Here is a 19,095-nt window from a genome sequence, read left to right as displayed (position 1 = left end):
TACTCTGTTTTAAATATATTTTCTAATTTAAACCTCTTCAAAACCCAGTGAGGTTTGTTTTATTATTTCACTTCACTGACAAAACCGCAGCTTAGATTTTAAGTGACATACATGCTATATGCCAGTTATTAGTCAGGATTGGAATCTATACCCATCTGATGCCAGAGCCTGAACTTGTAACCATTTTGATGCAACACTTTTTTTTTTTATTGAAAACTTCCCTTTATTTTTTTTATATTTATAATAATTTTTTATTATATTATGTTAGTCACCATACAGTACATCCCTAGGTTTTGATGTAAAGTTCCATGATTCATTGTTTGCGTATAACACACAGTGCACCATACAATACGTGCCCTCCTTAATACCCATCAGTGGCCTATCCCATTCCCCTACTCCCCTCCCCTCTGAAGCCCTCAGTTTGTTTCCCAGAGTCCACAGTCTCTCATGGTTCATTCCCCCTTCTGTTTACCCCCTCTTTCTTCTTCTCTTTCTTCTCCTACTGATCTTCCTACTTCTTATGTTCCATAAATGAGTGAAACCATATGATAATTGTCTTTCTCTGCTTGACTTATTTCACTTAGCATTATCTCCTCCAGTCCCATCCATGTTGCTGCAAATGTTGTGAAATCATTCTTTTTGATGGCTGAGTAATATTCCATTGTATATATGGACCACGTCTTCTTAATCCAGTCATCTGTTGAGGGGCATCTCAGCTCCTTCCACAATTTAGCTATTGTGGACAATGCTGCTATGAACATTGGGGTGCATATGGCCCTTCTCTTCACTACGTCTGTATCTTTGGGGTAAATACCCAGTAGTGCAATGGCTGGATCATAGGGTAGCTCTGTTTTTAACTTTTTGAGGGACCTCCACACTGTTTTCCAAAGAGGCTGTACCAACTTGCATTCCCACCAACAGTGTAAGAGGATTCCCCTTTCTCCACATCCTCTCCAACATTTGTTGTTTCCTGCCTTGTCAATTTTTGCCATTCTAACTGGTGTAAAGTGGTATCTCAATGTGGTTTTGATTTGAATTTCCCTGATGGCCAATGATGTTGAACATTTTTTCATGTGTCTGTTAGCCATTTGTATGTCTTCATTGGAAAAGTGTCTGTTCATATCTTCTGCCCATTTTTTGATTTGATTATTTGTTTCCCGTGTATTGAGTTTGAGAAGTTCTTTGTAGATCTTGGATACTAATCTTCTATCTGTAGTGTCATTTGCAAATATCTTCTCCCATTGGGCTGCCTCTTAGTTTTTTTGATGCAACACTTCTTATAAAAATGTCATCAAATTTGAGTTTTTCACTTGGTGCATGGCTCAATAATACTTAGAATTTTAAAACTGAGTGAAAAAGACATTAGTAGTTGACTATTAAAAATATGATTCTATTTTTAAAATGCTCTGTGTTTCCAGTTTTCTTTCATTTTTTACTGGTATACTTTTACATTTTCTTGAGGCTTTTTGCCATTGTCATGTGGGATAGTCTTTTCTTTAGTTTATTCCAGGTGTTAGAATAGAATGATCTTTGGGACTGAAAGGAATTGTTAACAATAATTTGGCTTTTATTTATCAAGAAATTGAGGCCCAAAGAGAGCAAATGATAAGCTTACTGTGGTCACACAGTTTGATAGTATTATTGCTAAGTTTTCTTATTTCAATTTAATATGCTTTTGTTAATCAGAAAATTACATATCAACTGGCTCTGCTTTCATATGTTAAGTAATTCTACAACCTTAATTGGAGTAGAACCCCTCTATTTGGGCCGAGTTAAAAAGCAAGAGAATTAAGTAGAAAATTGTAATGCCTCTTAAAACTTCTGCTTAGGAGCACCTGGGTGGTTTAGTTGTTTAAGTGTCTGCTTTCGGCTCAGGTCATGATCCCACGGTCCTGGAATCAAGTCCCACTTCAGGCTCCCTACTCAGCGGGGAGTCTGCTTTTCCCCCTGCCTCCCTGGTTCGTGCTGTCTCTCTTGCTCACTCTCTCAAATAAATAAATAAAATCTTTAAAAATAAATAAATAAAAAATAAAACTTCTGTTTTGATGTAGTATGTGTTCCTTCCATCCATATTCCACTTGCCAGAGCACATTATCTGGCCAAACACAGATGAGGTAGGAATATTATTCTCCCACAAGAGACACAGCAAGTCCATGTCCGTTGGTGGGAATGTATAATCCTTTTAGATGGAAAGGAGGGATAAGTCACTGTGAACACCTAAGGTTCTGGTAGTCGGCATGACCTTTGAGGATTTTAAGAAAACATCAAAGGCAAAAAAAATAAGTAAATAAAGGTAAAGTTTTTTCTGTTTTGGCATATATTTTCCATGCTTTTATCTCTATGATTGGTCAATGTAAGGTTATAAGATATATTTTGATATGGTTTTAGTTTTTTCTAATTGCTTTAAAAATAATAAGCATGTTGATGTTAAATTAATTTCATATTTAAACCAATTATGTTATACACAACTAATGAATCATTGAACGCTACCTCAAAAACTAATGATGTGCTATATGGTGGCTAACTGAACATAATAAAAAAAATCAATTATAAACAGATCAGATTTCCCAAATTATTATCTTAGATTATTTGCAGATGGGTTTCCACCTGTTAACTATTAGAAAATTTTGAATATTTAAGTTTCTGTTGTACCTTCATTATATACTTAGTAGGATAATTAAAATTGAATTTGAACAACATGCCTACATTTGATAGTTCTTTAATTTAAAGGAAAAAATTAAAATGCAAATATGGTTTGTCAGATGATTTTTAAGAATTTATCTTAGTCCTGAGCTTTTGCCTTTTTTTATTGTACACCGTATACACTAAAGAATGCATAAAGCATATGCAGTTTAAAAAGGTTATTTAGCAAACATCCATGTTATTTCCATACTACTTAGAAAATAGAACATTGCCAAGTTCTTAGAAGATTGTAGTCTGCTCTCCCCCTGTTGTATCCCTTTGCTCCTTAAAGGTCACATAGTCTTCATTTTAATTTCAGACAATTTTTGGAGAACTCCTGTCTTTGGAAGACAACAGTGATGTCATGGGGTTGGCTGTGTTTATTCTGAATCGCTTACTTTGGAATCCTGATATAGCCGCTGAGTATAGACACCCCACTGTTCCTCATCTGTATAGAGATGGTGAGTAGTTCTGCCTCCACTGCATTCTTTCCACGCTATGCGTAAGCGGCTTTTTCTTATTCTTTCTGGTCTCTGTTTAAATTTTACCTTCTTACAGATGCCAGTATAAACAGTTCCTCTCTCCACTATCCCCCCTTTACACCCATCATTCCCCATCACTTCCTCCATCACTGTAATTGTTTTTACCTTTTTGATGTCTCTACCCACCCTCTCCTCACAAGTTGGCTGTATGCCCTCTGGAGATCATATTTGTTTTAGCTTGTTGCTGTAAACGTGGCGTCTAGGATGCCACCTGCGTGGAGTAGGTGCTCATTAAATATTTGTTACATGAGACAGACTGAATCACTTGTTATCTCTGTGCCTCTGCTTCCTCCTCCATGAGCTGGAAATATTAGAAACATAGAGTTTTATGAGAATTGCATGAATTCATACATTTAAGCACTAAGAAAGAAATAGTGTTCTATTTGGGCTTACTATTATTTTTCTTTATTAGTAAGTTATCATATTTTAAGGTGAAACTCGTCTTTCACAGATTAACTTGCTATGCTTTTTGTACTTTTACTTAAGGTCATGAAGAAGCTTTGTCTAAGTTTACATTGAAAAAGTTATTGCTGTTGGTTTGTTTCCTTGATTATGCCAAAATATCCAAACTTATTGATCATGACCCTTGTCTCTTCTGTAAAGATGCTGAATTCAAGGTATAGTTTTCATTTTCTCTTTTGTATTTCACATTTAAGACTTTTACTTGTTTTTATTGTATATTTTCTCTTTAAAAACTTCTAAGTTTCCCAAAGAAGAGTACTCTGGAATGGAATAGGGTAGGGATACCTATCTAGTCCATCTTATTAGTAGTTCTAACCCTGCCTAACTTACTGGTTGACCTTTCACCGGCAAACAACACTATTAAGTTTTGTTGATTTGAGAATTCTGAGGAATTAACTCAGGGGGGAGATTTCTTTCCTAATTTAGCATATTATTAAATGAATACTAATTTTTGGAGTCTGTTATTAATTATGAGCAATTTTTTAAAAGACCTTAAATTGGAAATAGATGTACATTATTACCATATAATATGAAACTGACTTTTTTATGCTACTAGTAATTTTACTTCATTTCAATATGCACAGAATAAGAATTTGTTGCTATGGTTAACAAAATTATAATCTTGGGATTTAATATGTGCAACTTGTTTCTCCACAGACTAGTAAAGACATTCTTCTGGCTTTTTCACGAGACTTCCTAAGCGGTGAAGGTGACCTCTCCCGTCACCTTAGCTTATTGGGATTACCTGTTAACCATGTTCAGACACCATTTGATGAATTTGATTTTGCTGTTACAAATCTTGCTGTCGACTTGCAATGTGGAGTGCGTCTTGTGTAAGTATAAGAAATAGAATTATTTTACTTAATGGAATAGACTAAAATTTTCTGGAAAACACTTTTTTCTGTATTTACGTAGTCTTTCTTGCTCTTTCTTTTTTTTAATTAATTTATTTTAGAGAGAGAGAGAGAGTTGGGGGAGGGGCTAAGGAAGAGGGAGAGAATCCTCATGCAGACTCTTTGCTGAGCACATAACCCAACATGGGGCTCAATCCCACAACCCTGAGATCATGACCTGAGCCGAAATCAAGAGTCAGATACTTAACCAACTGAGCCACCCAGGCGCCCCTCTTTCTTGCTCTTTCATGTAATGCAATAAATTTTTTTTAGGGTAAAAAAAGATAGGGATAAGTATCTGCAATACTTTTGTAAAATGATGTCAATTTTAGGTCCAGAAACCTTGTCTCCTATACACATTTTTTTTCAAGCCAACGGGGACAATGGTCTGTGAGTAGAAACCACTGATGCCCCAGAATAGAAGTTGGGACAAGCATGGAACTAATTAAAATATCAAACATTTAAGTAACACGTTATGTTGGCAGGGTTTCATAAGTACTATTATTACTTGGGACCAATTCTAGTAGTATTATTAACCTCGTTTTACACAGGGGGAAAAGTAAGCTGGAGAGGCAACAGAGCATGACCAAGTTTTATACCATGGTATGGGGACATAAACTCAGGATGTCTGGCTTCAAATCATACAATATTTCTCAGTAACACACTAGACTCCTCAAAATTGGCTTTTGTTTGAGTCCAGTGAATTACCAGTTCCTGCTTTGGTGGAGTGACCATGAGCGCAGTACTGCAGTTGGCCTCTTCAGGATATCTGCATGGGAGACATTTGTCTTGTTTCTAGGAAACTCTCCAATTTATATTACATTTGACATTTGTGAGGAAGGGATCTCTGGATCTTTATTAATCCCTAGTTCTTCAAAAACAACAAACATGTCACCTGCTTCCCTTCTAAATTAAATTTCCATCAACATTCTTTTCTGATTACATGTTCTCACAACAAGGTAATAGTCTTTTGAACTTTACTGTAGCTCTTTTTCACTTGAGCAATTTCCATATAGGCTAGAGCATTTGCTGAAAATATTTCACATGTTATTTTTCTATTTATTTAATTTGTTCATTTCATAAATCCAAGCTGTTATATCTGTTTTCTGGCCAATAGGAATTCACGTTTTTAGACTTTCTCCACTTTCCAGGAGGGACATGATGGGTTTTATGTTCAGTGCTATTTTCCACAATGGAAGACATTTTTTAGGCTTTTACGAGAGTTACTAAGGGCTTAGCAGTGTTGGATGTTGATGCTTTTTAATTGGTTAGGAATTCTAACTAATTAAGAGACTTGATTTTGCATACCAGATTTCTACTTTCTTCAGTGTCAGCAAAATGATCATGGATCTTCAAGGTCACTTGCGTGGTTAACCCACTAACGCCATAGGTAATGGGTTGGCCTACTGTTACAGAAATACTTCATATGTCGATTGGGTGGTTACCCTAGAATGATCTTACGTTACTTTCTAACCTTTAGAAATTATGGTTATATAAACAGTTCTGCCAAATTTTAGTTCTATAAACAGTTCTGCCAAATTTTGGCTATCTACAATAATCCATTGGTGCTTACTTTTTCTGTAGAAATATTGCTTATTGTCTAGTAGATAAAATACTAGTGACCTAGATGATATTAGGGGTTTGAATTTAAGTTGTAATATATATGTCTTTTTAAGTAGGCACTCAAGTATTTTGACAGTAATCTGGCATAGATATAACAGAACGGCTTTCGAATCTGATAAGACTGAGTTTTAGTTCCTATTACTAACGGTGTGACTATAGGCAGTTTACTAACTTTCTTTGGGCTTTAGTTTCTTCATCTGCATAATAATGGGATAATAATGCCTGGTTGTGGGACTTGCTATGAGGACTAAAATAGAAAAGAAAGCACTTGCTTGATGTGTATAATAAAGTAAGTAGCTCCTCCATAAATATACTTTCTCCCTTCCTTTCTTTTTTACTATAGAACTCTGTTATTTTGTTCATGTGTGCATTTATGTATCTCATCTTTTTTCTTACATTCTGTTCGTAGACCTCAAACCGCAGGCTTAAAATGAGAAATGACTTTTATTTGCCAGTTGTGGAACAACAGTTTTCAGTTAGTTTTTTGGTATCTTTCTCACCTAAAATTCTTTAAATTAGGGGGATTTATGTGGGTGATAACTGTATTTAAATAAAGTTCATCTTGCATTTTTTGTTTATTTTTTGAAGCTTTTTTTTTCTATTTTGATATGTTAGTCACCATACAGTACATCCTTAGTTTTTGATGTAGTGTTCCATGATTCATTGTTTGTGTATAACACCCAGTGCTCCATGCAATACGTGCCCTCCTTACTACCCATCACCGGGCTAGCCCATCTCCCCTCCAACCTCCCCTCTAAAACCCTCAGTTTGTTTGTTTTTTAAAGGAAAGTTAAGTTTATTTCTTCACATGATAAGAACAATCATACATTGACAGATTCTTAGTGTCTCAGTGTGGGAGGGTAAAGGCAGGATATTTATGATATTTTTGGGTCTGGTTTGAGCCCCACCTTTTGATGCAAGGAGCTTTTCATATGTTTTTATATGACAGTGTCATCTGAAAATTCCTTTATTGTTAGGCGAATCATGGAACTTCTCACACGGGACTGGAATCTCTCAACGAAACTCAGGATTCCTGCAATAAGTCGTCTTCAGAAGATGCACAATGTTGACATTGTTCTTCAAATTCTTAGATCACGAGGAATTCAATTAAATGATGAGCATGGTAAAAATTGAGTAAAGATAAAAATTTCTTCTCACCAAAAATTGATATTTATGTGTATTGTGCTAACAGACTGTCTTATCATTTACAGGAAATACAATCCTATCTAAGGATATTGTGGATAGGCACAGAGAAAAAACTCTTGCATTACTTTGGAAAATAGCATTTGCTTTTCAGGTATTGTACATTTGGTAAATTTTACACTTTTTACCAATTTTTAGCATTGATTTATAAAAGCTTTTTTCATCAAATAGACTAAGAATAACTTACTTACTGGAGTTTTATTCTGTCCCAGGAACTGGGATAATTCTTTTATATATACTCCAATTTAATCCTCACAACACCCCTGTAAGGTAGGTGTTATCACTGCTTCATAGGTAAGGAAACTGAAGCTAGAAGTTATAGCATTGATAGGAAGCAGCGATGAGATTAGAACCCAGGCTTGTGTGACCCCAAATCTTACACATGACACACTATACTCTGCATGAACTACGTTTGCCTTAAAAAAAAAAGAAGAAGAAGACAACGACTAACTTCTATGGGCTAAAAATTATATATGAAAACCATAAAGAAATGTGTCCTTTTGTGTGTGTGTTTCAGGTGGATATTTCTCTTAATTCAGATCAGTTAAAAGAAGAAATTGACTTTTTAAAACACGCACAGAGTATGAAGAAAACAACGTCTGCACAATCATGCCGTTCTGATGCTATTATCAGTAAGAAAAAAGACAAAAGAAATAGTGGTTCCTTTGAACAATATAGTGAAAGCATAAAGCTGTTGATGGAGTGGGTAAATGCTGTTTGTGCTTTCTATAATAAAAAGGTAAGTTTCTTTGTTTTTTTTTTTAGCTCACTATCTTTAAGTACATTTTGGTTAAAGTCAAACTTTATTCATAAAATAAAATATTTTATTGCATTTCTTTAATAGTGTAGTTTATATATAAGCAAACTTCTCCTCAAATAAGTGAGGGCGTTTTCACATACTGTATTTAATCTAATATGTCACCAATTGTATAATGCACAATTTTGTATGTATTACTAAGAAAAAATGCCCTAGTCAGGAGTCTCAGTAGGAGACATTGGTACGGAACTGGGGCACCTAAGGATCACACACTTATTTTAAAGGTAAATGCAAATAAACCCACCATGAAGAAGGGGACAAGAGAGAACCTGACCAGTGGGTACAAGAAGGAGGAAAAAAATCTAAGTTGAGTGTTCTGTAATCACTTGTTAGATTGATACTGTATTTCTGTATGAAGTGTAACTTTAAATGTAAATATGTGAAAATGAATAAAATGTCTGGTAGAGAATAACTTCTTGAAGCCAGAAAAATGATAGAGTACCTGTTACTAAATATAGTGAACTGTTAACACCTTGAACAATATGGTTAGTGGAAAATTTGTCAGATATATGGATAATCTTCTACATTTTCACTAAATACTAGAGAGCTACTGAAGGCTCTAGGGGAGATATGTTCCGTACCTTTCTCTTAACTTCTGGTGTTTCTGGCAATCCTTGGCATTCTTTGGCTTAGATACCTTACTCCAATCTCTGCCTCTGTCTTCACATCTTCCGGTGTGTCTGTCTCTGTGTCTCTCTCCATATAAGGATACCAGACAGTGGATTAAGAATCTACACTACTCCACTATGAAAATTAAACCTGCAATGGCCTTATATCCAAATAATGTGATATTTTGAGGTTCTAGGAAGGACATGAATTTTTTGAGGGAAAGCACAATAATCAAATTCTATTTTTGAAAGAGTATTTTATATTTGAGAATTTGGCTATAAATATGGTATTGTCCTAAGTTCTATTAGCCACTAATGTGATTTTCATAGCTATTAAAAGGAAATATGGAATACAAAACCATTTATATCTATATTATTGTCTAAATACAGTTGATCATTTTTCTGCTATTTCCAATCAGGTGGAGAATTTTACAGTGTCTTTCTCAGATGGCCGTGTATTATGTTACCTGATCCATCACTACCATCCTTACTATGTGCCTTTTGATGCTATATGTCAGCGTACTACTCAAACTGTAGAATGCACACAGACTGGTTCGGTGGTGTTGAATTCATCATCTGACTCTGATGGAAGTTCTCTGGATTTGTCTCTCAAAGCATTTGATCATGGTTAGTCCCTTTTGGCCGATTAACTTTTCAGGTTTTTTCTTTGTCACATCAGATTTTTGAATGGAGCTGTCTAATCTCTTTTTTATTTGCATAGTAGAAAACACTTCAGAACTATACAAAGAACTTCTAGAAAATGAAAAGAAAAACTTTCAGTTGGTTAGGTCTGCCATTAGAGACCTTGGTGGAATACCTGCTATGATTAATCATTCAGATATGTCCAATACAATTCCTGATGAAAAGGTAAGAGTTTCTTGACTAATAACCAGAGTCTCAGAAGGGGACAGTAAGATGCGTATTCTCTGTCAAACTTCTGTTTTCCTCTCTTCTGTTTTCTCTTAGGTGGTTATCACTTATTTGTCATTTCTCTGTGCAAGGCTTTTGGATCTTTGTAAAGAAGCAAGAGCTGCTAGACTTATACAAACAACTTGGAGGAAATACAAACTAAAAACAGATCTAAAACGCCATCAGGTACTCCCCCAAGATGAAAACACTACAATGTGAATTGCTCTTCACAAAATACCAGTTGATTGATTCTTGATATGATTTTTACATTTTACTGATGTATGAAGTTATTGACATAGTTTTAATAATTGTGTGTGTTTTGAGTTAGAGGTGGGTATTTCTCCCTAACTCTGATGTTTCCTTCACTGGATGTGTCTTCCAACCACTGTTCCCTCACTTGCTCTAGGGCAAGTAGTATAACTTGCCCCTTTTGTAAATTTGTAAAAGTCAACTAAGGATATCTGACTCAGCTCTTTTCTTCTTTGTGGAATCTAACCTGCCTCTGGGAGCAGTTTTCCATGAATTTTTCATGTGGTGTTCTGGGAGGCTTGATCTTGGTGCTGGAGTGCCCCTTGGGTCTGGGTGTCAGTGTCTGATTTTGCAGTTCAGTTAGCCAGCTCATTTTGTCTGTCATGAAACTGGTTTCCAGTGTATCCTTTATTAGTTTAAAAGTGGAATTTGCTTCCTATTGTTTTGTTTCTCAAAATGTTTGGGACCTGGGCACAAGGATTGTGATATTTATTGTTTCCCTTTGTGACCCCAACAGTACAAAATTTTATGTTTAATGTAAGCATTTTTTTGAATTCTGAGAAAAATGTAATTTTTAATCATCTGTGAAATGGTCTCCTTGATCAAGTTGAACAAATATTTTAATCCTTTTTCTCCCTACCCCTTCCACTAATGATTCTATATTCATTTATTTGGAAAATCAAACAAAATAAGCACCCATGCTTGATAAATTTATCAGGTATTTCAGAAGTACTTTCCACCTCATACTGCTCCTCAATTTTGAGTTACTGAGCATTTGTGGTAAAGTTCTTAATAACTCTATAAAACAGCTACATTTTGGCAACTCTTAAACATACCATGTATTTTGTCATAGTTTATCACACTTGGAAATAAAACTAATTGAAATAATTTGCTCTTACCCCACTCAAACTCTTGACAGTAACTTTTGGGAAATAGGCAGTGGCTTATACTCACAAATGGTCTTTTCTGCTAACATATTATTCTTTGTGCCTTCTTTGCCCCTTATCTTCTCAGAATCTGCCTTTTTGCCCACATATCCCTTAGAGGATAACTTTGTACTTCTGGAAGCTTGTAGGAGAATTGCTTCAGGAGAGTCTTCAGCAAATAATTTTTCCTGGCCGGTCCTCAAATTATTTCACTAATTCTGTTTATATGAGAGATTAAGTGAGAGATTTAAAATCCCATGAAGCATATTTATCAGAATTGAGGGGGGTTGGTAAATGAAATCTGCTTTATTTTCTGCTCAAGATGATCTTATACTGATAAGATATAAACTAGAAAGATTTCTTATTAGCTCTTTGCTGGTGAGATCCCTTTCCCTGATTTAGGAAGTGGAAATTTTTCCAGATCTAGGTAGTAGAAATTTCCCTGTTTTTTGAAGACCACTGTTTCTCTTCTTTCTCCAGGTGACCATGCTTCCTCTCATACTATTCCACTAACATCCAATTATGTCTTTTCATTTGCTGTTTGTAACGTTAAGCAGTAGGTTCCTTGTATATTCTCGTAGAAATATTATAAGCTAATAAAAATATAAATATTACCTTGAGATAGCTAATTTTTCAGGTGTTATATTTTACTTTCATGTCATTGTTATAATTCATATAAACTATCCATTGAGAATAGACTGTCTCGAGTTCTTGTAGTGACAAGTGAAAATTGACTGATGGGCCAATTACCTAAGGAATGAAGCAGGATTATTCAACGGTACCCTGACACATTCTACCTTTTAGTTCTTCCTGTCAAAGAGTGGGCATAAACTGTAAAGCAAAATAAATCCCTGTATTTGGCCCATGTGCAAGGTAAAATAAAACAAGCTTGTAACAGGTTGGCTTAGCACCAGTATAGGATTAAAAATGATGACATGCAGGGCGCCTGGGTGGCACAGCGGTTGGGCGCCTGCCTTCGGCTCAGGGTGTGATCCCGGCGTTATGGGATCGAGCCCCACATCAGGCTCCTCCGCTATGAGCCTGCTTCTTCCTCTCCCACTCCCCCTGTTTGTGTTCCCTCTCTCGCTGGCTGTCTCTATCTCTGTCAAATAAATAAATAAATAAATCTTTAAAAAAAAAAATGATGACATGCAGTCTAATTTAGAGAAGAAACAGTGACTTCCAGCACTGGAATTTTTACCATCAGTTTATGTACGTTTTCAAGCAGTTGCTAGTTTTTGTAGTACATTTGCCTACTAGGATTTGCTTTCCATCTGTGGCTTCTCTAAGGTCACATAAAATTGTTCCATTTTAGTATACTTGAGATTGAGATGGTCTACAAACGGGAAAGTGTCAATTTACCTTAGCCTTACTGTATCTAGGAGTGCCCCTTGCCCTTAGAACTTTTTACTTAAAAAAAGGAAATGCTTTTTTTTTTTTACCCAGTTTTTGTTTAATTGTGGTAAAGAACACATATCATAAAATTTACCATCTTAACTCTTTTTAAGTGTACTGTTCAGTAGTGTTAAGTATATTTACATCACTATGAAACAAATCTTCAGAAATTTTTTAACTTGCAAAACTGAAATTGTGCTTCCTAATAAGTCCTCATTTCCCCCTCCCCCTAGCCCTGGTAACCACCATTCTACTTTCTATTTCTATGAATTCGACCATTTTAAATACCTCATATAAGTGAAATCATGCAGTATTTGTCCTTTTGTGACTGGATTATTTCAGTTAGCATATGTCCTCAAGGTTCATCCATGTTGTAGCCTGTGGAAGAATTTCCTTCATGTTTAAGTCGGCATACTATTCTGTTGTATGTATACAGCACATTTAGTTTATCCATTCATCTTGTTGGCATTTAGGTTGTCCCCACCTATGGGTAGGTTCTTGTGAATAATGCTGCTATGAATGGGTGTATCTCTTTGAGACTGTGCTTTCGTTCATTTGAATATATATCCAGAAGTGGGATTGCTGGATCATACACGGTAGTTTCATTTTTTAATTTTTTTGAGGACCTGCCATACTACTTTCCGTACTGGTCATTGTGTGTCACATTTTACAATCCCACCAGTAGTGCACAAGGATTCCAACTTCTCCACATCCCTGCCAATACTTGTTAATAGGGCGGAGATATCGCATTGTGGTTTTGATTTGTATTTCTCGGACAATTAGCATTGTTGAGCATCTTTTCATTTGTGTGTTAGCCATTTGTATGTCATCTTTGGAAATGTCTATTCCTTTGTTCATTTTTAGTTCAGGTTATTTGATTTTTTTTTATTGTTGAGTTGTAGGTGTTCTTTATATATTCTAGATACAAGTCCCTTATTAGATATATGATTTGCAAATATTTTTTTTCTCATTCTGTAGTTTAAGTTTTCACTTTGTTAATTGTGTCCTTTGCTGAACAAATTTTTTTTAAGTTTTTGATGTAATCCCGTTTGTCTATTTGCTTTTGTTGCTTGTGCTTTTGGTGTCATCCAATAGATCATTGCTAAATATGAAATTTTTCTCTATGTTTTCTATAAGTAGTTTTATAGTTTTGAGTCTTACATTTAGGACTTAAATCCATTTGAAGTTAATTTATGTATATGGTATAAGAAAAGGGTCCAACTTCTTTCTTTTGTATGTGATTATTTAGTTTTTCCAGCAGCATTTGTTATGGAGACTGTTCTTTTCCCATTGATCGCTCTTGGCACCCTTGTCAAGATCATTTATCCGTGTATATGACGGTGTATTTCTGGGTTCTCTATTCTATGCCATTGGTCTCTATGCCTGTCTTTATGCTAGTACCACACTGCTTGATTATTGTAGCTTTGAAATATGTTTTGAAATTGTGGATGGGAGGGGGGATGCTTTTAATTTGGATATCTGTAGTCTCAAAGGCCATATGCTTTACGCAGTGATGTTAGATGGCTTAATCAATTTGTTGGACATAATTCCTCAGCCCAATTTTAGAATTGTCTAGTCTTTTTTCACTTAGAAGTGGTCTAATACATGACTTGCACCATTTCTTAGCATTTGTTTCAATCCATTAACTACATTTTTCCTTTCTTAGAGTGGCTATTTGATCCCTTCCACAGTTGAATGTGTTCTCATACTGTGCAGTTTCCACCCATAGATACCAACACCTTATTATAATTAATTAATAATTAGAATCTAATGTCTGTGAAGAGCCCATCCTTGGATAGTGAGCTGTCCCAGATAGCTACATAAAGGGTTATCAGACATGCTATAAATTGTTCTTTCTACCAGGGGGAATAACTTATATTCTAGTTTCCAATTCAGGTAACTGAAATGATAAATCTGGCCTTGGAGAGTGTGGCAAAGTGATTGCCTAGTTCAAATACTGGTTATCCTACCAGCGGACTGACAGTCTACTTGACTTCTCTGTCTCAGTTTCCCTCTAGTCATAAGTTGTACCTGTTCATCTGTTCTTATGGTTGTGTGAGATTTAGGTTAAGCATTCATGAAGTGTTTAGAATGGTGCCTGAAACCTAGTAAGTATTTGACTTATGTTGTTTTTGCTAGTAATTCATTATTAGAAGTAACAGAAATAGAGAGATGTAGGGTACCGGCCTGTAGTACTCTCAGGGCAGGTAGCTCCTCTTTGGCCACTTACGTTGTTGAGCAGTCCTGCTACCACTTCTCATAACCCGATATTCTGTCATCTTCATTGTCTATCCCTTAAAGCCATAATGTATTCTGTGCTAAAAGTAGATCTTTTACTGCTTCTCCCTTTTTAATTCCATTGTTCAAGTTGTTACAAAGCAATACTACCTTATATTGTAAGACATTTTGTTTATTTTAGGGTCTCCTTTTTTCTTTTCTGTTTCCCCATATGGTCCAATGCTTTTTTTCAAAATTAAGCATGAATTCTCTGGGCCATAATCTGAGAAACACACCACATTTAAATTGCCCTTTTATTGATTTTTGAGGATCTGTGATATATCAAATATGTCTGTGATCTTTATTTTAGGATTATATGCCTAGGAGTTTTTGTTCCATCATATAAATATATATGCATGTCCATCTATCAGACCTTTCAACATTCTTAGAAGTATCTGTACTCCAAAATGAGCATATTTTAAGTCTGGGGGGATGTTTTATTTTCAGGATCAATTTGATTAATATTTAATAGATGATTTTCTAACTAACTTAAGTAATTAAGCTTTTGGCTCATATTTTCTTTTTCTTTTTTTTTTTTTTTTTAGGAGCGAGACAAAGCTGCAAGAATTATTCAATCAGCTGCGATCAATTTCCTAACTAAACAACGATTGAAAAAGGAGATTAATGCAGCATTGACCATTCAGAAATATTGGCGAAGACTCTTAGCAGAGAGAAAATTATTAATGTTAAAAAAGGAAAAACTAGAAAAAGTTCAAAATGAATCAGCATCAGTTATTCAGGTATAATATCCTGGTATTTTGAATTTAAAAAGTTTTAATGACATTTTTAAGGAAGAAAGTAAAATATGATAAAGTTTTCTATTATATTTTAAGCTCTCAAATTTTTCTGGTACTTGAACAAATATTTGATACCTCCCAAACTCTTTACTATATTCAGCATAAGGCTCAAACAAATTGAAATGCCTCCTTTTCTCTGAACTCTAATTCTTTACCTCTTCTGTCCTCTTTGCTTTACATTAGAGGTTTACAGTCTTATGTTCCGTGGGATATGCTGACATACTGCACCATTTTACTTTGTATATCCACAAACTTAACCAAGCTCTCTGTTTAATCTCTGCTATGGGTCCTAGGCCTTTTACATGAAGTTTGCTGATCACTAGTTTGGGGAATGTTCTGCATACTTAAAAAGAATGTGTATTCTGTTGTTGTTGGGTGAAGTGTTCTGTAAATGTTAGATCTATTTGGTTGATGATGTTTAGTTCTTTTATATCCTGACTGATTTTCTGTTTGCTCTCTCAGTAAAAGAATAGTGTTTAAATCTCCCAACTGTGATGGGATATGTCTTTCTCCTTTCAGTTCTTTTAGTTTTATCATCATGTATGTTGAAGCTCTGTTGTTAGGCACATGCACATTTGAAATTGTTCTGTTTTCTTGGCAAGTTGGGTCTTTTATCATTATGTAATGTTCTTTTTTATCCCTCATAGTTTTCTTTGCTCTGAAGTCTACCTTGCTGGCTATAATAGAACTACTCCAGCTTGGTTGTAGACTTGACTATCATCTGCAGGGCATATTTTTTTCTGTCCTTTTACTTGTTAATTACTTACATGATTATGTATGACATGAAGTCCAGACAGCATTTAATTTTTATGTTTTGAAAATCTCTGTCTTTTGATTGGTGGTTTAGACTATTTATATTTCAAGCATTTATTGATATATGTGAATGTGCATCTATCATTTTAATCGTTTCTGAATGTTTCCATTCTTTAATTCTGCCCTTTCCCCTTTCCTGGCTTGTTAATCCTTTGAACACTTGATACTATCAACAGTTGTAACACTATCAAGTGTTACACTTTAGTCTATTTTCTTTCTATTTCCCTTTGTACAGGTTGTTTTGTTTTGTTTTGTTTTTTACTGTCTCTATAGTTTTGTGTTTTTTCCAGAATGTCCTGTGGTTTGAATCCATCAGTGTGTAGCCTATTTAGATTGGTTTCTCTCACTTAGCAATATGCATTTAAGTTGCTTTTATGTCTTTTTTTGGCTTGATAACTTGTTTTTATCACTGAATAACATTCCATTGTAGGGTGTACCTCAGGATTTTTTTTATCCATTCACCTGTTGAAGGATATCTTGGTTTCTTCTCATTTTTGGCAGTTATGAATAAAGGTATTGTAAACATCTGTATACAGGTTTTTCTGTGGACCTAAGTTTTCAGCTTCTTTGGAAGTGGGATTGCCTGATCATATGATAAACTAGGTTTGTGAGAAACTGTCAAACTGTCTTCCACAGTAGCTGTACCATTTTGCATTCCCACCAGCAAAGAAGGAGACTTCCTCTTGCTCTACTTCCTGGCCAGCATTTGGTGTTCAGTGTTTTAGAATTTAGCCATTCTAATAGATGTATATTAGCATCACATTGTTCCGGTTTGCAATTCCCTAATGCTGTATGATGTTGAGCGTCTTTTCATATGCTTATTTACCATCTGTATATCTTCTTTAGCGATGTGTTTGGTTCTTTCTCCCATCTTTTTAATTCTTGTCCATTTTTTATTTCTTGTGGAGTTTTAAAGGCTCTTTGTATATTTGGATACAAATCCTTTGTCAAATATGTATTTTGCAAATATTTTCTCCTAGTCTGTGGCTTATCTTTTTGTTCTGTTAACAGTTTTTCACAGAGCAGAATTTTTTAATTTTAATGAAGCCTGACATTTTTTTTCTTTAAAGGATTATACTTTGGTGTTATATGTAAAAAGCCATTGCCAAGCCCGAAGTCACTTATTTATTCTGTTGTTATCTTCTGTATGTTTTATGATTTTACATTTTACATTTAGATCTATGATTTATTTTAGTTAATTTTTGTGAAAGGTAAAGAGTGTTTAGATTCATTTTTTTTTTCTTATGGTTGCCTGCCTATTCCAGCATCATTTTTTGAAAACAAACAGAATTATCCTTTGTATACTCCATTTGGTTGTTCCTTTGCCAAAGATCAATTGACTGTGTTGCATGGGTTTACTTCTAGGCTCCCTATTCCATTCGAGTGATCTATTTGTCTACTAGTTTGCCAATACCACACTATCTCAATTACTATAGATTTATATTAAGGTTTGAAGGTGGATAATGTTGGTCCTCCAGCTTTCTTCCTCTTTGATAACATGTTTGCTATTCTGGGTCTTTTGCCTCTCCGCTTAACTTTAGAATCAGTTTGCTGGTATCCACAGAGTAACTAGATAAGATTTGGATTGAAATTGCATTGAATTTATAGATTAAGTTGGGAAGAACCGAGAGCATTGAGTCTTCTACCAATGAACATGATATATCTCTCCATTTAATTAGATCTTCTTTGATTTCTTTCATTAGAGTTTTATAATTTTCCTCATACAGATCCTGTGTATATTTAGATGTATTTTGAAGTGTTTCTCTTTTTTTGCTACTAATGTTAATGGTGCTATATTCTACAAATTTGCTGTAATTGCTTATTAGTTCCAGGAGGGTTTGTTGTTTGTTTTTTGTCGTTATTGTTGTTTGTTGTTTTTTTGTTTTGTTTTGTTCTGTTTTGTTTTGTCATTTCTTTGGATTGTCTACATAGATGATCATGTCACCTGTGGACAAAGAAAGGCTTATTATTTTTGTCTCTTGTATACCTTTTATATCCTTTTTTTATTACATTAATCAGGACTTCCAGTAGATGTTGAATAGGAGTGGTGAGGGTACATCCTTGCATTATTCCAGATTTTAAGGGAAAAGCATCTAGTTTCTCAGTGTTAAGTTTGATGTTAGCTGTAGGTTTGAATAGATGTTCTTTATCATATTGAGAAAGTTCCTCTCTATTCTTAGTTTGTTGAGATATTTCTTTTTTAAATCATTTTTCTTTTTCAGCGTAGATAATTTCTATTGATCTTAAAGTACATTGATTCTTTTATCATCTTTATTCTGCTATTGAGCCATTCCAATGAGGTTTTTTTTTTTTTTATTGTGTTTTTCAGTTCTAATATTTCTATTTGGTTCCTATTTGTATCTTTGATGGTTTTACTGAGACTTTCTATTCTCCCACTAGTTTCAACTTTTGAAACATTTTTACATCTGCTGTCTTAAAGTCTTTGTCAGGTAATTCCATTGCCAATCATCTCCATTGGCCTCTGTTGTCTTCCTGTGCAAGTTGAAATTTTCGTTGTGTTTTTATGCCAAGTAATTTTTAATTACACCTTGGATATTTTGAATGTTATATGAATGTTGATATTTTAGTTTTATGAGGTGATCTGCCTTGTTGGGTTCAGGCCCCAAGTTCTTATCAGCTTTCTATGGGTATGGCTTCAACATCAGTTCCTTTTTTAAAGCATTTACAGTGATATCTGTATCAGTCCCATGTGTATATCATTGAGTGCCAGTCTGGGGTCTAGGTGGTGATGTGTTTCTTAATTCAGTACTCAAAGGCTAGTCTGCTGTCAGACCCACATGTACACAGCTTAATGGTGAACCCCAAAATTCATAACATTAAGGGATTGCTTTCCTGAGCTATCCCTTCTCTTCAATCTCCCTAGGACTCTCCAGGTGTT

The 19,095-nt window shown here is 34.8% G+C and overlaps 1 protein-coding gene across 4 annotated transcripts in view; it reads left to right on the top strand.

Annotated features, from left to right (window-relative positions):
- The window catches only part of ASPM (assembly factor for spindle microtubules), a 61,571-nt gene that overhangs the window by 19,011 nt on the left and 23,465 nt on the right, over positions 1 to 19,095 (top strand). For 3 of the 4 annotated variants that reach the window (XM_057315392.1, XM_057315390.1, XM_057315389.1), the window contains exons 8-17: positions 3,002 to 3,143; positions 3,711 to 3,841; positions 4,344 to 4,519; positions 7,180 to 7,325; positions 7,414 to 7,499; positions 7,923 to 8,144; positions 9,250 to 9,457; positions 9,552 to 9,697; positions 9,797 to 9,925; positions 15,132 to 15,326. In XM_057315392.1, coding sequence (XP_057171375.1) covers positions 3,002 to 3,143; positions 3,711 to 3,841; positions 4,344 to 4,519; positions 7,180 to 7,325; positions 7,414 to 7,499; positions 7,923 to 8,144; positions 9,250 to 9,457; positions 9,552 to 9,697; positions 9,797 to 9,925; positions 15,132 to 15,326 — 1,581 coding nt within the window. The remainder of the gene's footprint in view (positions 1 to 3,001; positions 3,144 to 3,710; positions 3,842 to 4,343; positions 4,520 to 7,179; positions 7,326 to 7,413; positions 7,500 to 7,922; positions 8,145 to 9,249; positions 9,458 to 9,551; positions 9,698 to 9,796; positions 9,926 to 15,131; positions 15,327 to 19,095) is intronic. The other variant, XM_026480724.4, reaches the window with a different exon arrangement.

The sequence above is a fragment of the Ursus arctos genome, unplaced genomic scaffold (assembly GCF_023065955.2).
Source record: "Ursus arctos isolate Adak ecotype North America unplaced genomic scaffold, UrsArc2.0 scaffold_2, whole genome shotgun sequence".
Lineage (NCBI taxonomy): Eukaryota > Metazoa > Chordata > Mammalia > Carnivora > Ursidae > Ursus > Ursus arctos.
The sequence above is the reverse complement of the archived record's forward strand: the minus strand, read 5'-3'. Positions and strand labels throughout refer to the sequence as shown.